Here is a 27,324-nt window from a genome sequence, read left to right as displayed (position 1 = left end):
ACCCACAATATCCTGCACCTAGCCAATTTTACATTTTTCCATGTCATCCCCCAACCAGACTGACCGTTAAGTCCTTTTTTGTTCTTTAAGTGCTTAGTCTATACTGAGTGCTCAAAATATGTTGCCTGAAGATTCAATTCCCAAGTTCAAAAATTGTAATAAACGTAGTTGGGGCAGGTAACAGTGTGCTAGCAATTGTATGTGAAGCAATTCACATACATTCCCTCATTGTTCCTTATAATACCCTTGAGGTCACGATCGTCATCCCCATTTATTCAATGGGGATTTAGAGCGAGGTGAAGGGGCTTGTCCAAGGCCACACAGGCAGACAAGGATGGAGCCTTGTTCGCTCTCGTCAGAGTCCTCAGTCCAGAGGCATGGCCTGTGCAATCAGGAGTGTACAGACTGCCAGCTGCTCACTCCATCCATTCTCCTCTTTCTCCTTGATAACAGAATCTAATTTTATTTGGGGTGGCAATGTCCCCTAGACTACATTTCGGCTAGGTGTGCTACGTAAGTCAGTCCTATGGGATTTCCAGAAGTCTCCTTCAAATGAAATGTGGACCAAGTGACTAGAGGCCCAGAAGCCACCTTGGACCATGAGGTATCCTGGAGGATGGAAGCCAGGATTGCAAGTGGTACTGCAGAAAGACGGGAGCCTGGGTTCCTGATAACACGGGGCTATAGTCATGGTCTGACTACCTCCAGACTTCACGTGGCAGGAAAATAAATGATCCTGTTAAGTCCGTAGTAGACCTGTTACTATGCAGCCAAACCTGGTACAAAGGCTCAGGTTGAATCTCACCTCCTTTTGATTCCCTGAGGACTAACTCAGAAAAGGAGAAGCGAGCGTGGGTGATATAAAGTGTTTCTTTATTTGAACATCATTCCACCTGCACTGAAGCTCAAATCCAGCAGCAGCAGAAGGGGTCAGGACTGAAATAAGTGTTATCAAATTGGACAATGGACAGCGAGGACACGTTCAGACAGAACTTACTAATGGGATGAAGACAACACCAAGCTATCCTAACAACACACAGCACAGGCCCTCTGAGGTCTGCTGGTCAGAGCTCTGGAAGAACTGTGGCTCCCTTGTTCCCTTCTCAGGAAACTCCAGTCCTACCCCAAGGCTAGCGCTGATCCAGGCAGGGGCCTGTGGAAGTTTCTCGTGCTGGGACTATCCCAGCTTCTTCAAAGAGAGGGTCTCCCTTTTTTAGTTCACACTGGAAGCTGCAGAAGGGGGATTCCCCTGAGCCCAAGCAGGAATCTCAAAAGAATGCCAAGGAATTTTCCTCCACAGCCTTATCTACTCGTATAAGCTCCCAACATCTTGGCAATTCCGGGCATGGAAAGGATCTTGTTCTTACCCATGATCACTCCCTCAGGAAAACAGTGTATTCCTCCATGGGGACTGGTCCCCAAAAAGGGAAGTTTTCCCATCCTGGGACCCAGAAGGACTTGACCAGCCAGGGCTCTAAACCACACCTAGATTGTGGCCACTTAAGCCTATAGTGAAGTAGTCCCCAGACCAGGGCAGAGAAAGCTGGGGAGCACCTCTGCTTCAGTCACAATTAAGGGAGGAGCATCTCGGAGGCCGGCTCAAAGCTCAGCTTCTTTTGGGGACCTAAAGTGTAAGAGACACCCCCTCTGCTTCCATCCTCTCCCGGAGGCTAAAGCCCAATCGCCTGCCTTGGGGAAAGGTGAAACACAAACCTCCTCCAGCCACCGTGGCTTCCTTGCCCCAGGAGACACCTGGGCCTCGATATGGCCACACGGCTCCCCCTGGGGCCCTGGCTGACTCATCTGTTGCCCACTCTACTCCCACCTCTGCTGAAGCCTCAGGGACACCCATGATTTGGCCCCCCCTCCAACCTCTTCCCCTTCCCTGCGTTACCCTGGTGTTCCTTCAGCGCACCCAACCCTGCTTTTCTAACCCCAAATTCCGCGGTCAGGGCCGCAGCTGGCTGAGTGGACGCTGACGTGGAAACACTGTCACCCAAAGGAACTAACCTCCCTTTTCTTTACCGCTGACCCGCTCCAGCGGCGCTAACCCCTCAGCAGGCATCCGGACTGTTTGTTCCCAGGGTCAGGGTCGGCTGCCTGGAACCCAGGCCTCGGCCTCCTAGGGGGTAAGTTCTAAATTCTCCACAAGGCACACAGGGTCTGGTGGTCCTCTGAGCCAGTGGGTAATGTGGGGGAATGAGCTCTCCCCTCACAGCGGCTTCTCCCCCATTCCTCAGCCTACTGCATCTTCCTCTCCGTCCCCTTCCATTTCTTCCTGCATTCGTCTGGTTTCCCACAACTCATCTCGCCATCTGCTTCCTTCCCTATCCCTATTCCTTCTTCAGTCTGTCCATCCCAGGTTCTCTTTCCCTCACCAGACCCCTCTAATCTCGCTCATCTCCTCTCCTTTCTCCATTTCTGTACCTTTTTGGATCCCCCTTCCCTTTGCTCTGTCTCTGTACGTCTCCGTCTCCCTCTCTCCTCTCCTGTCTCTTATTTTCTTTCACCCACCTATCTTCTCTCCATTCCTAATCACTTGCTCCCAGCCCCACCCCCTTGCAGCCTTCCAACACTGGGCTTTGGTGTCACTCTGCCCCCCAACTCCCTCTGTCCCACGAGGCTCCCCTCACCCTCCCATTCCCCCTGGGACCCTGGTGTCCAGCCCACCTGCAGGCAGCCTGCTGGGGAAGGTGCCAGCGAGGGGGCTGCAGTGGGGGGCAGAGAACTGGGGGAAGGTGTTTGCCCAGGAGGAGGGAGTAAGAGGGTGGGGGTGGGGCGGTCAGGACTTGGGAAGCTCCAGGTTTCTGGAATCCTATCAGGACCCAGCATCTGATCCCAGTTAGAGTCCAAACAGGGACTCTGGCAGAGGATTTCTAGGGTCTGTCTTGGAAACCCTCCTCTCAGGTCCATATCTGATGGAAATGAACACAAGGTTGGCAAATACATGGCACTCACTGCTTTTCAGCTCTTCTTTGGCTGAGGCCAACATAACAAAATGCTGGGGTCTCACACTCCTTCTCCACAGGGGGCCAGCCCACCAGCACCCTCAGACAGAAGCAGGCACACTGGAGGAAGCCCACCTGCCGCCTGAACTAGGGCCTGAAAGGGGCTGCCCACACCCCAGGCCAGATGGCTGTACCGCCAGGACAACGCAGCAGCAAGGGAAGTCCAGAAACACTTGGCGTCTTCCTTATTTGCTCCCTGCTAAGTGGAAGGAGACGCTCCCCACAGTGGGAGGAGAGGGGGAGAGAAGACTCCTCATCTGCCCCCCTCACACACACACACACACACACACACACACACACACGCTCATACACACACACACTCATGCCGCGGCTCCAAGCACTGCCCATTGGGCCGCAGACCCTGGGCATAACGCAAGGCGAGAGGTGGGCAAGGAGAAGGAAGAGGTGGGGACAGGGTTACAAGGCCTGGGTATGGGGACAGGGGGTACCCTGTTCAGAGGTGACCTGCAAGTTCAAGTTATGCAGAAAAGTATCAAAGAGGCAAGACAGTCTCTGCCCTTGGCACATGCCCAGGGTCAGGCGGCATGAGAACGGGCAGAGGGGTGACGCATCCCCTAACTCCCCACTCTTGGGCGCTCTCCTCCCCAACCTCCGACCCTGACAACAGAGCCAAGGAGTCTGTGCTGTACAAAACGGGCTGGGGTCAAGGGTCCAGTCAAGGTTGAGCCAGCCCAGCAGAGGCCAGGCAGCCCCGAGTCAGAGCTCCTCCTCTCGCAGCCTCACAGCCTGTCTGTCTTTTCTCAGACTCTGGGCTGAACAGGACCCAGTGAGCACTTGACAGGGAGGCCCTGTGCTTTCTCCCTCGGTGCAGCTCAGAGTCCTTGGAGAGAGCTGGGAGCGGGCTGGAGCAGGGGCAGAGCAGCCCTGGGGAGGCGGGTGGCACCTGGAGCTCTGCAAAAACGATGTAACCATCATTGGCAAAAAAAAAAAAAAAAAAAAGATAGGAAAGAGTCCAGTCGCCCTAGGGCAGTGTCTTGAATAAGTTTCTGCAGGAGGCAGGGACCAGAGGAGGCCAGGATACAGCCAGGCAGAAGCCCCCTGAAAGAGGGAGCCTGGGGAACTGGAATCACAGCTCCTCCTTCCCCTGGAGACACTGCAGGGTCCCCCAGGCCTGGAGAGAAAAGGAGACACCCCAGGGACGTCTGGCTCCCTTAGGTCAGTTGAGGGAGAGGCAGAATCAGGCCCTCCCGGAGTCTGCAGGGCCTCTCCCCTCCCCCAGGCTACACCCAATCCCAACCTCTCTTCAAAGCCTGGAGCTGGTGGTCGGGTAGCAGGTGAGAAGTCAGTCCGATTGAGGTCTTCCCTTGGCGCTTGAGTGGAGGGATGAGAGGGCACGAGATGGGATACACTGAGGGCAGGTCAATTCCTGGGCTGGATCCTGGCCTTCAGGGTCCCTGTGAGTGAGCAATGGGACAGGGGAGGACTCCCCAGCCAGAGACATCACCCCCTGGCCGCAACACGGAGCTTACTGTAGAGCCCACAAAATCTAAGAGAAAGAGAGAATTGGAGAAAGTCAGAGACCACTGGGGCCCTGGGGCTCCCCTCGGCCACTCCTCAGTGCAGAGCAGGGCAGATGGATGAGCTTCACAGACTCTGAAATGCCAACCAGGCCTCTATCTAGCTGGATGGCCTTGAGCAGGCCATTGGACCTTGCTGAGTCCCAACTTCCCCACCTGTAAGATGGGCAGAACAGCCTCATTCACAGGGTGCTTCTGAGGGGTCAGAAAGACATAAATAACACCAGCCAGGGACTCTGCAGTGTTTGGCACATGGTAAATGCTGGACATGATAGCAATTTATTTATTTTTCTTACTTTTGTTCCAGAGGTCTTTAGCTCAGAACTGAACTCTGAGGCTCACTCATCTTGAGCTCCCAGTGAGGGACAGAGATCACTGGATGCTGAAAGAAGGCAAACTGGGGCCCCCTGATGTCACTTTTAACACTGAGATGCTAGGTCTTTTGGGGAGGGAGGGGAGGCCACTGAGTGAGTCCACCTCACACAGGTCACATCCTGGAGGCCCTTCAGAAAGGCCAGATGGCTGCCTTAGTCCTGCATTTCTGGAAGCTGCCACCAGAGGGCAGGCCCTGACCTTACACCAACACCACAGAAACCCCAGCGGGTCAAGTTGTCCAGGGGCAGGAGCCTCAGAGCTGAGGTTAGCAGCCAGCAGCCTGGGAGCGGCCTGAAAAGGGGGCAAGCAGGGGAAAGAGCATGGCCTTTGGACTTGGACCTGGGTTCACATTTTGGCTCTACCACTTTGGTGACTTTGGACAAGTTGCTGGACTTCTCTAGACTCCACTTTCTCATTTGTAAAATGGTGGTCATGATGCCTGCCTGATGGAGAGTTGCAAGGAGTGACAGCTTTTACTGAGCATGCACCACGTGCCCCTTTACAGGCATAACCTTTCTGCTTCACAGGACAGCCCTGTCAGGTGGCACTATTCTCACCATCCTCATGCAGGAAACTGAGGCTCAAGGAGGTGAAGTCATTTCTTCGCTCAGCCTGCTTCCTACACAGACACTCTGCTCTCATCGTCCAAGGGTTCTACCATAATACTAAACTGCCCTTGCCACGTGAGATAACCCTACCACCGTTATCCCTATTTTATAGATGAGAGACTGACTCCAAGAGGTGAATATGGTTCATGGGAAGCGCTAGAGACCCAGTATGTGCTAAGGTCTCCAGGAAGGGTGTGACTATGGAAATGACTAGTTTCTCACAGCACACCCAGACAGACGGGGGTCTAGCCACGCATGCCATGCAGTGTCTCCCTTACTCCGGGGGGCTCTTGGGTTAGAAGACCAATCCTCCTGTGGAGAAAAATCTGGCATTCATTACAATGCTAAGTGTGCGATTCCACTTCTGGAAAGACACCAAGAAAATACAAAGATGTTCATTGTGCCGTTGCCAGTAATAGTATAGTAACAGCCCTGAAAAGGAGAATTACAGTTCCTTCATTTTCTGTAATGCTAAGTGTTGGGTTAAAAGGGCAAGATGGTTCTCCGTGAAATGATAAACACAGACCTTTAGTCATTTATCATGCTCCCCGGTGGAGCACAAAAAGCAATTTGAGGGGGGGTTTCTTTAGGATGACTGATGCCTGTCCTAAGTCATGTTGGCAAGTAACACTACTCTCTGTTTTGTAAAGGAATGGATCTGGTAGGAAGATGCACAGAGAAGCATCTGATAAAAGTGGTGACCCCTGAGACTCTGGCCTAAGTTTTTTCTTTATTGTATTTTAATGTTACTTGATATGTACAGAAGCATATATGTAATATACTGGGTATAAAGAATACTGTAACAAACATCTGTGGGCCCACCATGCAAGAACTGTAACTCTACCAACAATTCGTACCCACCTACCTGTCCCCTATCTTATGTTTCTGGTTTCTCCCTGTCCACCCCAACCATATGTAACTACCATCCTACTGTTTGGATTTCTCATTTCAGGATTACTAACAATATATGTATGTTTAAACTAGACATCGCTTAGTGGTGCTTGGTTTTTGAGCTCAATAAAAATCTCATGTCATCTTCTGGAACTTCATTTCCCCTTCCCCCAATATTGTTTCCAGCATGTATCCATTCTGTTAATATAACTGAGGTTCATTCATTTTCACATTTATGAACTATCCTCCTGTCAATGGCCATGTAGGCTGTTTTTGGTTCGTAGCTACTTTGAAACTGCTGCAAGAGCATTCTTGCCTATTTCTCATGGGTTTATACTCACAGGTGGGTTTGCTGGGTCACAGGCAAGCAAATGTTCCAGTCTGAGGGATAATGCCACATTGTTTCCAAGGTGGTCTTACTGTCTGTACCATTCCCAAATTTTGCCTCACCATTGGCTTTGCAGTTGCCTTGCCTTCAAGAGGCAGACTTTGCCCTCACCCCTCAGCCCAGGCCGGCAGCCGCCCACCCAGGGAGGCCCACTCACCTTTGTTGTCTTGCTTAAGCTCCTCCTGAAGCAGGTCTGTTTGCCGGTTGCCCAGCACGAAGGCGAGAAAGGAGAGTATAAGGGCGTTGAGGATGCCGATGATGGCCAGGATGTACGCCCAGCGCACCGAACAGTCCCCGAGGGAGTACTTCCCGGTCTTGGCCCCGCACATGTCCCGGATGGTCTCGGAGTCCCAGCCGTCGGGGAAGATCATGCAGCCCAGCACGAGGCACAGAGCTGAGAGGGTGCAAGGCCGCGGTCAGTGAGGAAGAGAGAAGGGGGTGATGACTCCCCGGAGCCCTCCTCCGACTGCGCCCCACACTCCACCCATCAACCCTAGAGCCTGTTAACCGCTTCCTGTGGGTTGCAGAAAATCTAGAGCCTGAGATGGCCCCTGCCTCAGAGAGCTTTAGGGAACCCACAATTCCCTTTCCCACCCCCATCAAATCAACTCCGCCTCCAGGAAGCCTTCCTGGAAATAGCAGAAAATAGCACATCACTGTCACCTCCTTCAGCTCCCGTTAGCATCTTGGCCAGGCTTACCCTCTCCCGACCTCATCACTATTTGTGTATGTTTGTGTCTATGTACGTATGTATGTATTTAGGTCATTCAACAAATGTTTATTGGGCGCCACTTTCCTTTACCTCAAGACGCTGGAAATAAGTTCTCATTCAGCCCTCCGCTCAGTGACTAGGCTGGGGTGAGCACGATGGGGGTTGAGCCTAGTTCTTTCACTTAGTGTATGACTTTGGCGGTGCCTCCTGTTTGTGTCTATATGATGGAAATCAGTACTTACCGCACAGAGTGGTTGTGCAGATTAAATGACCTAATATTTTTAAGACATTTGGCACAGTCCCAGGCATTCACACACTCAAGGAGTATCTACTGAGGACCTACTGGGGTACTTGGACCCTAGCCTCGCAGAGATTGCCGTGTAGTAGGGGAGAGAGAGGCTCATCTGTAAAATGGGGGTAATGTTGGCATTCAAGTGATTATAAAGATTACAGGAGGCAGCAAATGTTAAATTAAGTGCTTGACACAGTAAGCCCTGGATAAATGTTAGCTGTTATTATTAAAACTAGTCATAATGATAAAAATAAAAATCACAATATAAGGGAATAATTGGAGAGAAGGGGGTTTGGGTTCCCTCATTGGCACCCACTCCTGTGTTTAGTGACTCACCTCTGTCAATCTCAGGCTCTCCCCACTGATTAGCCTAGTGGGTGGGACCCAAGTCTGAGCCAATCAGTACATTGCATTCTTCTGGTAACTGATTGGCTCAGAGAGGGGCACATGCTCCACACAGCCAATCAGAACCCACCAGACTCAGTGGGCCGCATAGCGGGTGGTCTCTCTTAGTCTTGCGATGCTGGAGGCCGCAGACTTATGACTATGCTTGCGGTTTGATGTCACCCTTAGTGTCTGACAGTTCCGCCAGCGACTGGGTTACTGTGTCTGAGACCCAGAGGTTCCACACCAGGCCCCGGGGTCCTTAACCTGGACTTTAGATGACAGTGATGACAAAGTTGGGGTGGTGGTCAGTTCTGACCACGACATGTCCACAAAGCCCACCTAGTTCCCAGGATAGGGAGGGGGCCTTCAGCTTTGCTAGCTCCCTCCAGAGGCCCCAGCGGCCACCTGGCCTCATCCCGCCTCCTTCCTGTGATAAGACAGTGGTCCTGACAGTATCCCTGCCCCCCCCCCCACCCCAGTTATGCTCCTCATGCTGATACAGGGCTCCCCACAGCAGTGTGACTACACACACACACACACACACACACACACACACACACATTCTAGCAGGGCTTCCTCCTCTCTGCAATGCTCGCCTCCTCTCAGCTCCAGTGGAACACCCTCCCTGCCACCTAAGGGCTGGGAAGGGTTCCTGCAAAGGGAATGGCAAATGCAAAAATCCCTGAGGCGGTAATGAGCTGGGCCATTTAAAGAATTCAACAGGTTTGAAGATGCGCTTAGACACCCAAATGGAGAGGGAAGCTGTGGGGGAATCAGTGTTGGAGATGTAACTTTGGGAACTGTGGGCACACAGATTCCTAAGTCTGGACGTTATGGAAACTGAAGAGAAGACTCAGGACCGAGCTCTGCGGTGCTCCAGCATTTACGGGGCGGGAAGAGAGGAGGAGCCTACGGAGAAGGCTTGACCCAGCCATCTCCCCATGTATCCCTGACACTTCGCGAAGCCCTTCAGGCCCCTAACGGAGAGGGAAGGAGGATCAAATGCCACGGTGGGGAAATGGGAGAGACCGAGACGATTCAGCACAGCCCTTCATCCTGCCCGCAGCGTCCCCAGGGCCCTTCCCCAGGCAAGTGCGCGGCCTCCGCTGCCCCTCCCCTCCCGACCCCCACCCCACTCCACCCTCAAGAAGCAGGAAGATTAGAGACTGGGGAGAGGGCAAACCCAGCCAGCCCCACCGCCTCCTCTCAGGCCCTTCCCTCCTGGGGTACGTGCAGTGTTTCTTCTCCCGCCGGGAACATTCCCCGTCTCCATGGAAACTGCTCCAGCATCCGGAGCTCCTAGCCGTGCCTGCTCTGGCTCCAGCCCGCGCCGCAACCGGTGCTCAGCCCTCAATGAGGTTTTCTTCTCCTGGTTTTGCACCTGCACCTCCTCTCTATCTCTCTCTGCTTCGCCACTTACGCATCTCTCTCTCTCTCTAGTCGCGTGTCTCCGTTTCTTTCTTTCTCTACCCTTTCCACCTTTCTCTGTTTGCATCTGTCCCTTTACATCCTTCTCCCTCTCTTGAGCTAGTCTATACCGTGCTCAAGTCTCAGTCTCGACCCTCGCTCTTCCTCTTCTGTTTTGATCTCTCAGCATTTAACAATCATTCAACAGCCCTTCTCTTCTCTTCCTTATGTAGCTTCTCTTCCTTCTCTGTATCTATCCCTTGGCCCTTTCCCCTCTCTGGCTCTCCTTCGTACATTCCACATATAAATTCTGAGCGCCAGGCACTGGGCAGGGTTCTGGGGACACTAGCAGGCATGGTTTCTAACCTCGGGAGCAGAGGTGTGCTGGAAGGAATAAAATCAAGTCAACGCACAATAGAATAGTTACACATGTCAAGCAGTTCTGGGAAAGAAACGGACTAGGGGCTGAGCGCAGAACAACAGGGTGCTCCAAGGAGGCTGGTTGGCGGTGGAGCCTCTCCCTCCATCTCTCACTCTCTGTCTGCTTTGCTCTTCCAGTGTTTTAGGTGGTAACTATGGGAATGGGAAACATCCAGAAGTCAAGCAAAAGGAGAAAAGCCAACCACATGGCTTTCCCTGGACCTGGGGGAAGAGAGGAAAAGACCACTTAGGGACAGCATAGGCCAGGGGAGTGACCAAGAGGTTCAACCATCAGGAGATGGAATCACTACAGGCAAGGTAGATTTCAGCACCCCATTTGCTGGATGAAGAACGTGAGGCTGAGGTCTCTGGAGTACAAGTTCAAGTCTCTTTTGGAAATAATGAGCTGGCTGAAGAGCTGGTTGCTTCAAGGCACAGGTACAAGTGCAGGGTGCAGCATGGGGTAGGATTTCTCAACCGCAGTGTTTTTGACACTTGACCTGATAATTCTTCATGGCGGGGGACTGTCCTGTGCATTGTGGGATGGTCAGCATCATCCCTAGCCTCTACCAACCAGATGTCAGGGGCACCACCACTCCCAGTCATAATAAAAAAAATTATCCAGAAATTGCCAGATGTCCCCTGGGGCACAAAACTGTCCCTGATTGAGAACCACTGGTATAGGGAAAGAGGCCCTAGAATGGGGCGTCTCTATCCAGTTACCCTACAGCCCACTATCCTTGCTCAAAGCAGCCAGGAGGTGCTGGGACAAAATTGAGATTAATAATACTAATATTATGAATAATGTGATGATAATGTTAACAAATAGTATTGAGTGCTTAACTCTGTGTCAAGGTGCTAAGCTCTTGACAGTCATGAGTTCATTTAATCCTATAACAAAATCTATGAGGTGGAAAAAACTATCGTCCTCATTTTACAGAAGAAGATACTGAGGCTCAGAAGGACCACGTATCATATCCGACATCACACAGTAAATGGTGGGATCTGTATGCAAACCCAGACAGATCTTTACTTAATGTTTTCCTTTGAATAGACTCACTTTTTAACTTAGAGGCATTTACTGAAAAAGTGAGCTTTATGACTATCAAAGAAAAGGAAAGCAGGATCATTTGCCACAAATAGAAGGAAACTATAAATATAAGTATAATGAAACCAAAACAATGTACTTAGATTCTGGCTAGGTACTTTTGCCTGCCAAGTGCTCTGAGTCTGAGGGCTGCTCCCTTGTTTAAAAGACTTATTATAATAGTACGTGTGAGAGGAGTTAAAGACACACTAGCACCAAACCGAGACTTTCTCCTTGAAGTTATAAAACACTGCCTGCCTTGTACTGCACCAACAGGAGCCTCAGCTTCATTTTTTACAGTGCAACTTTAGGCAAAGTCAAGTTACCTCTCTGGACCTCGGTTTCTTCATCTGTAAAATGGGGGTCATGACATCTGCCCTACTCATTTCATAGAGCTTTTGTGAGAATCAAACGACAGAGAAGAGGAGGGGCAAATTATTAAGGGTGAAGTAGGGACAGGTCATGGCAACCCTTGGCAGAGTGGAAAAAAATCTTGGACAAAAGAAGCCTTTTTCTAGATATTCAAGAAATGTTAACAGTGACTGCCAGGGGAAGGAGATATTTTTACATATAACCATGATAGAAACCAACAGTTTACTACCTGTTCATCCCTTCTTCCTTACTATTAGAGCTCCAATTTTTAGCTGAGAACTCACCTCTTGAGAACAAAGACTGCATTTTCCAGTCCCCCTTGCAGCTGGATGACTATGCCACAAGATTACGTAAAAATGCCTGCAGATGTGTTATGTATCTTCAAGGAAACAACTTTACATAAACAGGTTTATAAGGATGCTAAAATGTGCTCTTTGCCCCCGTTTTCTTCATCCATTCCTCCATCCTGCTGATGGGAATGCAGATGTGATGGCTAGGGCTCTAGCAGCCCTCTCAACAATGAGAACAAGCGCCACAGCCCAGGAGTGGTGGAGCAGAGCTCTGGAAGGAGCCAATGACTTCAGGAGCTACCATACCTGCTCTGGACTGCCTAACTCTCGGGCATTCATTTTACAAAAAGGACTAGAACTGTCGGTCATAACCACCATTATTTTGGGAATTCCTATGACATGCAGCCAAACCTAGTCTTAACTGATACAATGTTATTCATTCTGAATTTTGTATCATATGTATATATTGGAAAAAAACTTTAAACTGTAGGTCCTTGGGAAGTCACTTCACCCTTCTGAACCTAGGTTCTGTCATCATAGGAATGGTGATATCTACTTCTCAAGGCCATGAGGTAGATTGGGTGGTCACCATCATCATTATAATGGCGATACGCCTCATTGTGGAGCATAAAGGTGGCACATTGGGAAAACAACACGGCGGTATCCATAAATTGTAAATGCACTTATCCCTTGACTCAGAAATGTATCCTATGTGTACAGCGTGTTCACTGCACCCCCATGTTTATAACAAAGGACTGAAATGTCTATTAAGTGGGAACTGGTTATATGTATATCCGTGCCATGGAATACTGAAAGCCATTAAAACAAATGCAGCACAATCGTATACTGGAGGTGCCAAAAAGAAATGTACACATTTTAAGAGTTGTTATATGTGTATCACTTTTTGAAGTTGAATTGAGTTATGGTAGCAATGTGTGTGTAGCATGATATTCCCTCAAAAGATGATGTTAATCAAATGAATGCTAGCATTATTCATTGTATTACAATTTTAATACAGTTTTTATTTTCTTAAAATGTGTATACATTTTTTCGGCACCCTCTGTATGTTGTCATGGAACATCTTCTAAGATATATTAAGAAATTTAAAAATCAAGGTACAGAATACTATATATAGTGTAATCCAATCCCATCTATGGTTTTTATATTTTTTATTTTAATTTATTTTATTTTATTATTATTTTTTAAATATTTTAGTATATTTTCTTTAAATCTTTTTTTTCTTAATTTTTACTGGGGAATATTGGGGAACAGTGTGTTTTTTCCAGGATCAATCAGCTCCAAGTCGAGCTGTTGTTTTCACTCTACATGTGGAGGCCGCAGCTCACTGGCCCATGTGGGAATCGAACCGGCGACCTTGGTGTTATGAGCACTGTGCTCTAACCACCTGAGCCAACCAGCGCCACTACATAAAGCTTTTTAATGATGCATTTTATGCTTAGCTATTTTAACAGTTTTATTATAATACTGTTACACCTCTTCTAAGGACATCCACTGAGCTGGGCACTCCTACAGGGAGGCCTCTATTTTTGCTCATCTGTCCACTTCACTCCTGACACACCACAGCAAGTATCCATTACTGGGGGGTCAGACTGGATGTTCCCTGGGGCTTTCTGTCCCTGAGCAGACTTCAAAGAAGCTTGCTAAGGACTGAACTGTGTCCCCACAAATTTCCTATGTTGAAGCTCTAATCATCAATGTGATGGTATTTGGAGGTGGGGCCTTTGGGAGGTACTTCGGGTTAGATGAGGTTATGAGGGTGGGGTCCCATGATGGCATTATTGCCCTTATCAAAAGAGACACCAAGACCTTGCTCTTTGTCCCCCTTATGAGGACACAGCAAGAAGGAGGCCACCTAAAGCCAGGAAGAAGGCCCTCACCAGAACCCAACCGCGCCGCCACCTTCATCTGGGACTCCTCAGCTGCCAGAACTGAGAGGAAATAAATGTCTGTTGTTTAAACTGCGCAGTATGTGGTATTTTGCTGTGTCAGCCCGAGCTGACAGGATAAGGCCTTATCCCCCTCTCTCCTGATGTGGCCTCTCTGATGTGCCACCTCCTTCTTTTCTGCCTGGGTCCCTTGCACCCAGGCCCTGCAGATGGAAGCTCAGCAGGATGGAGGAACGGGTCTCTGTTACGCAGGAGGCTCAGCTGCTACAGGGGCGCTGGAGCACAGAGAGGGGCTGCACAGGCTACCAAGAGAGCCTTCGGCCCCCTCACCTCCCACAGGTCCCCAGAGGCTCTGTGTAATAGGCCCCTCCTCGTGAAGAGAAGGAAAAACCCTACCCATTCAGAGGGTGCAGGTGCTGGAGAGCAGCCCCACCTGGTAGATCAAAAGCCTCCAAAAGCTGCTCGCCATAGTATGTCTGTGAGCTGAGCCTCCTCCACCATCCCCAAGCAATCAGCCGTCCTCTCCACAGGTGCTCCCAGCAGAAATGTGCAGCTGTGTTCACCAAGGACCTGTACTGGAAGGTTCACAGGAGCCTGATTCATAGCCCCAAACTGGAAACAACCCAAATGACTATTCACCCCGTGATGGAGAAATCAATCATGCATTCTCACCCAATGGAATATTAGATAACTATGAGCATGGATAAACTGTTGCAACCTGCTACAACTTAGATGCACCTTAGAGTCATAACGTTGAGGAGAAAGTGTGATTACGTTCACATAAAGTTCAAAAACAGACCAAACTAATCTACAGGATTGAAAGTCAGGACGGTAGTGATTGGATGGGGGCACGACGATCTTGATCTGGGTGCTGTTTACATAGCCATAGTCACTTTGTGGAATTTCTCTGAGCTGTAGACCTGATGATTTTTGCACTTTTCTGTAAGTATGTTATACATGTTGACTTTTTTTTAAAAAAAGGCTGCATACCATTGTGTGTAATACGGAAACACTGGAAATAAACTAAATGCCCATCGGGAGGTCACGGACAAAAGTACACCCATGCAGTGGCACACTACGCAGTCAGAGGGCGGGAGGAAGCTCTTTATGTGCTGATGTGGAACCACAGCTGGACATGCTGCGAAGTGAAAGGCCAGGTTCAGAGCAGCACATATGGTACAATGCTAGCATTCTGTAAAGAGTGGGTGTGGGAACAGAGTCCCAGAGAGCAGTTTCCAGGCTCTCGGCCTCACGTGGAAAGGTGCTGGCTGGGGTAGTAGGTGGCCGTTAGCTGTGACTAGTTGGCCATCAGCTGTAACCAGTTAGCCATTGGCCACTAATACAACTGCCGTGGCTAAGCTAGCAAGCGCGGATTGCGGCTAGCACGTGGGGTTGGTTGGTTGGTTTGCAGAGAAGCGGACTGTGGAGTGTGGCTAGCAAGTGGGGTTAGCAAGCGTGGATGGCGGATCGCAGATCATGTGGTCCTACTTCCTGTGTCTCGCTCGGCCGCCAGCGAGACTGGGGTGCAGGAAGACCCCTCATTGGGGTACTGGTGGATGTTTGCTTTTGTGTCTCAACCAACTGCTATCAAGAATATAGTGGTATGAACCCCCTATCCATGCCTCCGTGGGTGTTCCCTTTTGGTCTCACCATATCCGGCGTTCTTATGTGGGGAGCAGGAGCTGAGACCCCACATGACAGTGGGGAAAGAATATGTGTGAGTATCATCTTGCATGAACGTAAAATATTGCTGGAAGGATTTATAAGACACTGATAACCCCGGTTACTTCTAGTAAGAAGACAAACTGAGTAGCTGGAGGACCAGTAGGAGGGCGATGTTGTACTGACAACTTGACGCACCTTTTGAATTTGAAACCAGGTGAATAACTTCCCTATTGAAACCATCCAGTGGGTGGAGTTGATTACTAGTAAATGACTCTTGCCAGAGATTTTCATTCACTTGGAATGAAATAATTAAAGCAACAAAGAATGGCAATGCGCAAACCAAATGTAACTTGTAGAAATAATGGATTCATCATAAAAACATAAAAATGAAAATCTTCAAGCCCTTTTTGACTGAGCTTGCCAATTGCTAGGAATTTATCCTAAGAAAATGCTAAAAAGAAAGAAAATGTTCATGGATTTGCTCTAAGACTTAGCTTTGAGGCTGTCCATCACATTGTTATTTTAAGAGAGAAAAGATGAGAAAGAAGAAAAAGGGAAATGAAGGGGGAGGGGAGAAATAATAAAGAGAGGAAGGAAAGAAACAACTTAATATCCAGAAGTACAGAAATATAACTCTTTCATACCATGGAGTACTACCCAGCTATTAAAATTATACTGAGGAAGATTTACTTATACAGGAAATATTCAAGATATGTTCGGTTTCAAAAGGCTGTATAAGTAGCATAATTTCACTTTGGGAAAAATACATAGTTATAGCAAAGTTATGTAGAATTATTCACTACGCCAGGCACTATACTAAATACACAGATTACTTCATTTAATCCCCACAGCACTAAGAGTAGGTACCATTATTATCTTCTTTTTACAGACGAGGACACTACAGCAGAGAGGCTGTCCAAGTTATCCAAAGTCACACAGCTGGTAAGTTGCAGAACCAGAATTTGAACCCAGACGGTCTGGCTCAAGAGCTTGCTCATATAATCAGTACTCTGTACTGTCATGAGTATAGATCAAGCAGTTAAGAATGACTATTTCTGGGAGAGTGAAATTATGGGTCTAATTTTGCTCATCTATAGTCTTAAATTGTTCTACAAAGAACAATGATAATGTTACAAATCAGTAAAAGTCTGAGAGAATGTGATATACAGAGAAGCAGCAAAGCATAGAATACACGATCGATGGGCTGCTGGTATCTTCTTTAAGTCCCTCCCTCAAGTTTTAGACAGTTTTCTGGACAGGGTCAGGCTGAGATTGGGGCTGAGAGGAGCCCAGTGAAGGGTTTGTGTCCATGTCGGGACCACAGCTCTCCCAGGGAACGCCTCCCCTGTCCTGGTGCAGTAGGAGGCAGTAGGGAAAACCTCTAACAGGGACACACACACACACACACACACACACACACACACACTCACTCACTCCCTCCCCTCCCCAGGAGAAGTCTACCCACAAGCCCCTCCCTACAAGGTCTGAGCTGTGGCTCTGCTCCTCCCTCACCATGCCAACCTAGGGCAGGGGCTTCTCAGGGAGACAGACCTCTCCTAACAGTCACTTGTGACCCACTGGGTTTAAAGATCCAGGCCCAATCTTAGTACCTCTGTCATCTGGGGAGCTCAGAGGACGGGACTCCTGTGCCTGTGCTCCCCACTCCCCATCCAGCTCCCCAGTGCTAGGAGGTACCCTGACTCCATCCTTTCCCTCACCCCACATAGCCAATCCATTTGCAAGGCCCATTGGCTCCAAAAACATATCCAGGACAGGCATCTTCTCTCCATCTTCACTGCCACCCCCTGGGCAAGCCACCATGCTCTCCCTCCTGGCTTATCGCAGTGGCCTCCTAAATAGCTCCTCTGCTCCAACCCCTGCCCCATCACAGTCTATTGTCCACTTGGCATCCAGAGTGAACTGTCCAAAACAGGTGGTGTCAATCCTGTTTAATGCTCTCCAAAAGCTCCCAGTTGCACTCAGAATAAAACCCCGATGCCTGGTCCAGGTTTACAAGGCCCACAGGCTCTCTCTACCTCCCCTCCAGCCACGCTGGCCTCTTTTCTATCCCTGAAAAAATGTTACATTCAGTCCCACCTGGAGGCCTGTGCACTGACCTGTCCCTCCCCCTGGGACACTCTTCCTCTAAGTCATTCAGTCCCCAGCTCACGCTTCCTGATCTAAAGGAGCTCATAGTTGAGTAGAAGGACTGTTAAGAACACAAATAATTGTATCTGGTGCCATAAACGTTGTTATGGGGACATGGAACACCCATCACTTTAAATGGTCATTATTTGGGAACAGTATTTACACTGGTCCTCCACCTCCAGGCCCAGCCTGCATGGAGCCCACAGCCTCTTACTAACTTTTGAACCTGCCAGGTGCACCCCTTTGCCCAGGCTCAGCCGCTCCGTGCTAGGCTGTGTGCTCTCCCCACATCCTGTCATCCTGTCGCACTCCCTTCAGTTCTGGACACGGCCCTTCCAGCTGGTTCCATCTCTTTCCAGTTGCCCTCTGGCTCTTCCAGGCAGGCATCCTTTCTCAAGGCCATCCTTTTCAGTTTCTTGGTTGCTAATTTGAGCAGCTTCTCTGGCTCCTCTCGCCAAGGCTCCTTTCCTGGCTCCTCCTTCCCCTGCCTCTTGCGGTTGGTGTTTCTAAGCTGTCTCTTCTCCCTCCTTCCATATATCCGCCCCTGGAAGTTGCAGCCCCTACTCAGCCTTATCTACATCTTCAGTTTAGTTTTCTCTCCTCAGCTCCACACCTGAATATCCAATTGCTTGTCAGACTTTTCCTCTTGTACATCCCATAGGGACCTCAAATTCACCATTTCCCAGACTGACCTGACCTTGCTCCTGTGTCCTTCGGGAATGTCACTCCAGAGACCCAACTTTCCAAGGAGGAAAGCTGGAGTCATTTGCAACACCTGCCTGTCCTCACCCCAGCACACCTGCTGGTCCCCTAAATAGGTCCCAATCCTTCTCCTCCTCGCCCTCCCCCAGCCTCAGCACTTCTCAGCTGGACCACTGCCTCGCCTTCTCCCTGGGCTGCCTGCCTCCCATCAAGCCTCCAGCAGCCACCCACATCATCTTCCTAAACCCACATCTGGCCCTGGTCACGCCGTGCCTAAAAGTGATTCCCCATCACCTAGGGATAAGACCCAAACTCCAAGACCCAACTTTCAAAGCTCTCCATAGGCCAGTCCTACCTACTTTTTGGGCTTAGCTCCCAATTCTTTCCACTTTTTAACCTTTCCTCCCTTGTTCTAGTGCAGGCCACGGAATGTTGGAGCCAAAGTGATTTGACACAAGACAGAACAGCTAACAGTTACTAAGGGTTCCCTTTCTGCCAGGGTCTGTACACATATTTACAATCAATCCTTCAATGGCCCAGTGAAGTAGTTACTATTTTTGTCCCCATTTTGTAGAGGAGGAAACTGAAACTCAGAAATTACACAACCTTCCTAAGGATACTTAGTTGGTCATGCTACACTCGGGATTCAAATTCAGGTTGTCTGACCACTGAATATGCTCCCAGAGGAGTGGGTGGTGGAGCAAGGACTTAAATCAGATATTGTGACTCACTCATTCATTCATTCATTCATTCATTTAATAGACACTTATTAAGCACCTACTATGTGTCAGGTACAGACTCCTGATCCAGGTGTCTCATTATGGTATTAAACTGCTCTGGGATAAAAGTAAGGTTGATAATGATGGATAACATGAAACAGGAGTGAAAAGAAAAAGACAAAATTAAGAGGCTTTCAGAATAAGGATAGTTTTAGCCCTCATCCTCTTGACACCTCTACCCCAGCCTTTCCACTAACAGCCAGATCTGGTATGTTTCCCCCATGCTCAAAATACTTCAAGATCTTTCCAGGTATTACACTAGACCCAGGAGCCATACAGGATGATTTGCTTATGTTGAGAAAAATTGAATTTCACCATGGGGAAAACATCCATAGACAAAGTCAAAAGATAAGCTGGGAAACAATATTTGTAACTCACATCACAGACAAGGAGCTAACTTTCTTAATATGTAAGGAGTTCTTACATATAAAAGAGGAAAATACTATTAACTGATAGAAAAGCATATATGAGCTGATATAAGAGGTACTCAACCTCATTCATAACCAGAAACAGGCAAATGACTACCTACTGTATAACAGAGTATTTTTCACCCATTGGGTTGGCAAAAGTAAAATATTTGATAACACACTCAGTGGGCAAAGAGGTGAGGAAACAGGGACTTCCATGGACTGCGGCTGGGAGGAGAGGGCGCTATGGCTGGATTTCACGGCATTGTAAATATACAGACCGTTTAATCCAGCAGCTTCACTCTAGGTCTTCATTTTATCCTTTTGTTTTTAATTAAAGTTTATTGGGGTGACAATGGTTAGTAAAGTTACATAGATTTCAGGTGTACAATTCTGTAATACATCATCTATATCTCTCATTGTGTGTTCACCACCCAGAGTCTCATTTTATCCTTATACTTATATACGTATCAAGTTATTTATATACAGCATTATCCACTGAAATATTGTCATAGCAAAATATTGTAAACAACTCAAATAATGATTAAATACATGATGATACAGCTATACAAAAGTATATTATGCAGCTCTTCAGAAAAAAGTAGCTCTTTATATATAGTAATGTGGAACAACCTCAAAAATGTATTGTTGAATGAAAAAAGCAAGACAAACCAAACATTTAGTATGCTACCATTTATGGTGGTTCTTATGTCCACAAATTCTTTGATAGTCTTCCGTTCAAGAAGAGGAGGTGTAGTCTCCTCCCCTTGAATGTGCACTGAATTTACTAACTCACTTCTAACGATAGAGTGTGGCAAAAGTGATGGTATATGATGTCTGACGTTAGGACATAAAAGGCAGTGTGATGGCCAAAACAATCCTGAAAAAAAAAAAATTGGAGGACTCACACATCCTGACTTGAAAACTCACTACAAAGCAATAGTAATCAGAACAATCTGATACAGCATACGGATAGACATATAGATCAATGGAATAGAATTGAGAGTCTAGAAGTTAACCCATATATCTATTGTCAATTAATGTTTTGACAAAGATGCTAAGACCATTCAATTGAGAAAGAATAATCTTTTCAATAAATGGTGCTGGGAGGGACAACTGGATAGCCATACGCAAAAGAATGAAGTTAGACCCTGGCTTTACACATATACAGAAATTAACTCAAATGGATCAGAGATCTAAGTGTAAGAGTTAAAATTATAAAACTCTTAGAAGAAAACCTTCAGGTAAATTTTTGTGACCCTGGATTTGGCAATGGAGTCTCAGTTATGACACCAAAAGCACAAACAACAAAAGAAAAAAATAGATAAATTGGATTTTGCACAAATTAAAAACTTTTGTGCTCAAAGAACACTACAAAGAAAATGAAAAGACAGCCATAGAATGGAAGACATTTGCAAATCACATATCTGATAAGAGACTTATATCGAGAGTATATAAAGAACACTCACAACTCAATAATAAAAAGAAAAATAACCCAATTTTAAAAATGAGCAAAAAATCTGAATAGATACTTTTCCAAAGATGATATACAAATGGCCAATAAGCACAGGAAAAGAGGCTCAACACCGCGAATCATTATGGGAACGCAAATCAAAACAATGAGATACCAATTCATACCTAGTATGATCGTTATAATAAAAAAGTTAGATAATAGCAAGTGTTGATGAGCATATGAAGAAATGGGAACACTCACATACTGCGGGTGGGAATTTACAATGAAAAACAATCTGGCATTTCCTCAAAATGTTAAATAGAAAGTTGTCATTTAGCTGGCAATTTCACTCCTAGGTACACACCCAAGAGAAATGAAACCATGTGTCCACACAAAAACTTGTACACAAATTTCACAGCATTATTCAAAATAGCCAAAAGGTGGAAACAACCCAAATGTCCACTAATTGATAACTGGGTAAACAAAATGTGATACATCCATACAATGGAATATTATTCAGCCACAAAAAGGAATATAGCATTGATACATGCTACCACATGATAAACCTCAAAAACATTATGGTAAGTGAAAGATGCCGGTCATACATTATATGATTCCATTTCTATGAAATGTCCTGAGTAGGCCAATCTATAGAGACAGAAAGTAGACTAGTGGTTGCTGTGGGAATAGGTTGAGGGGGGGATAGCTATAGGACATAAGGGTTCTTTTTGAGTTGAAAATATCCTAAAATTGATTATGGTGATAACCGCACAACTCTGAATATGCTAAAAATCACTGAACTGTACATTTTATATGGATGAATTGTGTGGCATATGAGTTATATCTCAACGAAGTTGTTACTGAAAAAGGGGGTTGGGTAGTGTAGCTTCTTTCTTTTTCTTTCTCTCTTGTATCACTCATTCTGAGGTTTCCTGTCAACACGTGAGTGTGGCTAGATTCCTCCAGCTCCCCAAATTCCTGTGACTCACAGTAACAGAGATAATGAACGCTTGTTGCTTTAAGCTTGGGGGTAATTTGTTATGCAACAATAGGTAAGTAATATACCACTTATGTAAAAAAATATATATTGTTTGCATTTCCTTGTATATTTATGGGAATTCTTGGCAAGGACATGCAAGAAACTGGTAATAGTGATTGCCTTTGGGAGGATCGTTGGAGGATGAGGGCAAGAAAAAGACTCATGACTGATTGTATACCTTTTTACCTTTTGAATTTTGTATCATCTGCATATAATAACTTTTCCAAAAAGTAAATAGATGTCCGGAAAATTTATAAACAATTTTTAAAAAGTCAACTATCTGCTGCCTATAGGTAACGTCTAAACTTACCGTGGCTTCGAAGGTCTGCATGATCCATCTCCCCGTCTCAACTTGCACCTCTCCTGGCCCTAATTGCTTGTAGTCCCCGAAACACACCAGGCTATGTCCCACCTCCATGCCTTTGATCGTACTGTCTTTTCTGCCTGGTTTGCCTTCTCCCTCCTTCCCATTCCTTACGACTCAGCTCAAATGCTGTTACTTTTTAGAAGACTTTCCTGCTGTCTTTAACTGTGTCAGAAGTCCCATTCGCGTCCCAGAATACGCTGTGCATGATTCAGTCATTGCATGTGTTGTACACAGTGTGATGGTCTGTTTTCTTCCCTGCCTCTGCCATTAGACTATGAAAACCTGTGTCCCTGGGAGTGAGGGCTCTTCATCAGGATTCCCAGAGCTTATCACCGTGCCTGACACCGAGAGGAGGCATCAGTAAAGGATTGATGTGAGAGAAAAAGGAAGGGGGGAGGGAGGGAAGGAGGGCACGAAGGAGGGAGGAAGGAAAGAAGGGTGACAGGGAGAGTTGGGGGAGGAAGAAGGAAAATGAGGGAGGGATGAAAGGAAGGAGGAAAGAAATTCCCCCAATGTAGTCAGCAGGGTCATACATATCAACAAAGACTTATTGGGTGAATAAAATCCTAAACCAAATCTGAAACAAACAGCAAGAAACGTGGATGCATATTCTGTGCCATAGTGACAGGAGCTCCTGTCATTTCTGGGCCTAGCCCCGAGACCCTGCTGCTTCAGGACACACATCTGGAAGGCCGGCAGATCTCGCTTCTGTATTACCAACCAGCCCTTGATGCAATCTCCACCTTCAGTCTCCCCCAGCTCCCACTTCATGTCACACACTCTGTTCTCTGCTGTGACTCCAGCACCAGGCAGTGCCTGGCACATGGTAGGCACTCAATATTGAATGAATTGGGTCAGAATCATCTCCCTTCTGTGGATAGAGGGTCTCACTTTGGGATCATGAACTTGTCTCTTCTCTCTGCGACTCAGTTTTTTTCATCTGTAAAATGAAGGAGTAGGGCAAGCTGATGCGTAAGACCCTTCCTAGCTGATAGTTTATGACTTCGCAAGGCCTTCGATTATCCCAGCAAGTCCAAACTTTTCCACCTGAGCATCAGGGACTTCTCACAAACTGCTCTTCACTCAGACTACGTTACAGGAATAAAAGTGATCATTTATCGAGTGTTTACTATACACCAGGAACTACACCCAGCATATTATACCCTTCATTTTGTATATTTCTTTCTACCACCTCTGAAGTAGGTACAATAATAATCTCCATTTTACAGATAAGGACACTGAGACTCAGAGAGGAAAACACTTTTATCCAAGGCCACACAGCTGAGAAATGGCAGAGTGGGAATTCTAAGTCCTCTGCTCTTAAACCACGACCCCACACTGCCCCCTCGGACCCTCAGCCAGGCTTCCAACCTGAGTCTCTCTCCAGCCAGCGACCTCCCCTTGGCTAACTTCACCCAACCCACAGGTAAACATTGAGTACATAGAGCTAACAGCTATAACAGATCTTTTTGGACTTGTGTTAAGTTTCATCTCCACCTTTCATTAGATGTGTGGCCTTTGAGCAAGTCACTTTCACAGATGAAGATTAAATGACATAATAAATGTGAAAATATCTAACATAAGCTGGCACATTGTGTCTTCCTAGTCCCTGGGAAAGACCAGGTAAAGAGTCACAGAGACATCCTGAGAAGCCCTGCAAAGCTGACCCCTAACTCCATAAAGGGCGACCTGGGACTGCCAGCCCCTGTGCTTTACATTTGACTCTGGTAAATGCAAATACATCACACCACTATCCCCAGCATGAATGCTCCTTTATAAATCCTTGGGCTTTAGCGTCAAACAGACGGAGTTATAATCCTGGCTCCACCACTAACCACCTTTATGACCTTGAACAAATGACTTTTGCTTCTTTGAGGCTCAGTGTTCTTATCTATAAAATATCGATAAGGTCACCTCCTCCATAGATTCTATGAGGATCAAATAACAGTAGGCATGTAAATGTTAGCAAGTGATCACACATAAAGGCTCATAAAGTGTTAACTGCTATTTTCCCTGAATAATAATAAACATCATAGCACCTTCAAACTGTTACTGATTGAAGCCAGATTCCTTGACCCAGTATCCAGAGCCTTGCACACTGGTCCCATCATTCCTTCCTGCCCTCTCCACCCGCCGTTCCCCTATGTGGCTTTCTCACCTCTGTGTCTCTGCCCACGACCTTCCTCTCCATTCAGAATGCTCTCCCACACCTCACACCTGTCCTGCCCAAGCCTCGATGTCCAACTAAGCCAGCAGCCTTCTTGATTGCCCTGGGTTTCCATTTCTTTCTGCACTTATCTTACCTAACGTATCCCTCTTCCAGTGGTCAGGTTTGACTTCTCTTTGCAGGAATTGATCTGTCTCAACTATCAGTCCATGTGTTACAGGGACGGGCACGTGGCTGAGGCCTTAGACAAGTCACGCTGATTCATTAAGAGGTGGACACTTGACCAAAACTGAGCCCATGAGAATCAGCCCTGGAACTTTTGCTGGAACCATTGAGTTAGAGGAGCTCTTCTTCCACAGGCATTGCTAAGCTGAAGCAATGTAAATTCAGACCTGCTGGTAGCCTTATTTATCACCTTCAAGAGAGAAGTGGACTTAAAAATGAGCCAACACAGAAAAACCAAGAAATGGAGGGAGACATATTTTAATGACATTGTTTAAGCATCTGGATCCATTCATGCCTGAAGCCAGATACTCCTGACTTTTAAGTTATGTCATTATTTTATTTTAATTTATTTTGAAGGGGCCAACACTTGTTGAATGCCTTGAGGTGCTTATTTTCAAAAACCATCTCTGCTGGGGCCAGCCCGGTGGCTCAGGCTGTTAGAGCTCCATGCTCCTAACTCCGAAGGCTGCTGGTTCGATTCCCACATGGGCCAGTGGGCTCTCAACCACAAGGTTGCCAGTTCAATTCCTCGACTCCCACAAGAGATGGTGGGCAGCGCCCCCTGCAACTAAAATTGAACACGGCACCTTGAACTGAGCTACCGCTGAGCTCCCGGATGGCTCAGTTGGTTGGAGCATGTCCTCTGAACCACAAGGTTGCTGGTTCGACTCCTGCAAGGGATGGTGGGCTGTGCCCCCTGCAACTAGAAAATGGCAACTGGACCTGGAGCTGAGCTGCACCCTCCACAACTAAGACTGAAAGGACAACAACTTGAAGCTGAACAGCACCCTCCACAACTAAGATTGAAAGGACAACAACTTGACTTAAAAAATAAACAAACAAACAAATAATTTTTAAAAAAATCTTAAAAAACAAACAAACATCTCTGCTGCATGACCGTCATATTTTCCCTTCTCCTTCTCACCCTGGAAGGCTCCAAACTTTTTCTTAGCTTTCATCAGCCCTCCTCCCCCATCCTCTGGCCCCACTTTCCCCAGCCCAACTCTCTTCCCTGCTTGCAATTAGGCAAATGCCCAAGTTGCTGAATCTTTAAAATATGTCTTCGATCGAAATGCGGGTGGGGGTAGGGGACTCTAATGGATCCTGGAAAATTGTCTCAGCAGTTCCTATTCCCAAAGGCCCTTCTTTGATTGTTAGGTTAAGATATCTATCTTAGCCAAACATTTCAGAGGGTCTCAGGAGCTCATTCTCTTTGGGCATGGCACCAGAACCCTTCCTGCATTGGGTGGTGGTAGGGGACAGAGACCTGTCCTCCAGAGACCCATTTGCCAGGTGCTGTCAATCGCCCACATTTCAAACATTGGATACACTATAAACAGCCTCCTCCTGTCCTCCTTTATCTTAGCACAGAGCTTTAAAGTTTACAAGATACTCTTTCATTTGTTCTTGGCATCCTCTTCACTGTTTTACAAATGAGGAAACTGAGCCTCAGAGAAGTAAAGTGAAACACCCAATTTAATGATGTCAGCAAGTGAAAGCTCAAAGTCAGATCTCTTGATTCCCCATCTCATGCCTTTTTCAACACACACACACACACACACACACACACACACACACTGCTCACACCTAGAGTAACTCCTCATTCAGATAATTATTTCCCATAAAACAGCCACCAGAGACTCTAACATAATGCTAACCTATCAATAAATACAGTCTGCCCATATCCAAGCACACAATCCCAAAGACCCAGTTCTAAGGTTCTAGCCCCTGCCCCAAGGTGTCTCTCTCTCTCTCTCATAACCCTCCCCCTCACCCCCCAGTGGCTGCTGAGGAGCAGCCAAGGAGGTGTGTCGTTAGACAGATGAGCAGAATCCATCTCTGACTCCTCCAAGAAGGGGTTCTAGAAGGAAGGAGCCCCCTTCCCCAGCACCTGTTCTAGGGGTCCCGCCCCCGCCCCTGCCCTACCTGCCAAGAGCTGCATCCAGGCGCAGATCTTGTAGACCGTGGCGGTGTTGCAGAAGAAGAAAAGCGCAAAGCAGGTGATGCAGCCGAGGATCAGCACCATGGAGAGCAGCACGAAGAAGGCGGCCGCCTTGAAGGCGCCTGACGGGATGGTGCTGAAGTCGGTGAACGAACCGCGGCAGGTGAGCTCGCGGCCTGCCAGCCCGCTGCCCACACAGTAGTGGAAGAGGCCGAAGTAGCCAGGCTTGGGGGTGCTCACGCTGTCGCCCACCCAGTAGGGCTGGATGAAGACCACCACGTTGATGATGGCGAAGCAGATGGTGAAGATGGCCCATAGCACGCCGATGGCCCGCGAATTCCGCATGTAGTGCTCGTGATAGAGCTTGGAGGCCTCCTGCGAGGGCAGCATGGTGCCCGGGGGCGGGGCCGGCAGCGACGGCGGCCGCTGATGGGGGCCGCCGGCCCGGGACCGACCGCCGGGTTGGTTTGCCGGGAGGGAGCTGGGGACGCACGCGAGAAGCAGCCCTGAGCCAAAGAACTCACGAGGGCAGGGCTTGGGCGGAGCTGGGGAGACCCGGGGGCTGGTATCGGGAAGCTAAGAGGGGGTCATGAGTGTTGGGTTGTAGTCTGTGGGGAGACTGGCAGAGATCTCCAATTGGGGACTTAGGAAGGGGCCATGTGAAAGTTGGGGGGCTGGGATGAGGGGGCTGTGATGAAGATATGGGAGCTGGAATGTGGGGGTTAGAAAGTGGTCATGGGGGAGTTGG

At 47.7% G+C, this 27,324-nt stretch overlaps 1 protein-coding gene across 1 annotated transcript; it reads right to left on the bottom strand.

The window, feature by feature from the left end:
• Window positions 1–854: 854 nt before the first annotated feature.
• LHFPL4 (LHFPL tetraspan subfamily member 4) lies at window positions 855–26,966 on the bottom strand. The gene is made up of 3 exons (XM_019748325.2): window positions 26,561–26,966; window positions 6,966–7,202; window positions 855–4,515 (listed from the first exon to the last, which is right to left on the bottom strand). Exons 1-3 carry the CDS (start codon window positions 26,964–26,966, stop codon window positions 4,415–4,417), a joined length of 744 nt encoding a protein of 247 aa, XP_019603884.1. The 3' UTR covers window positions 855–4,414.
• Window positions 26,967–27,324: the final 358 nt, after the last annotated feature.

This window comes from Rhinolophus sinicus, linkage group LG10 (assembly GCF_036562045.2).
Source record: "Rhinolophus sinicus isolate RSC01 linkage group LG10, ASM3656204v1, whole genome shotgun sequence".
NCBI classification, from domain to species: Eukaryota; Metazoa; Chordata; class Mammalia; order Chiroptera; family Rhinolophidae; genus Rhinolophus; species Rhinolophus sinicus.
This window is presented reverse-complemented; position numbering and strand designations above follow the sequence as displayed.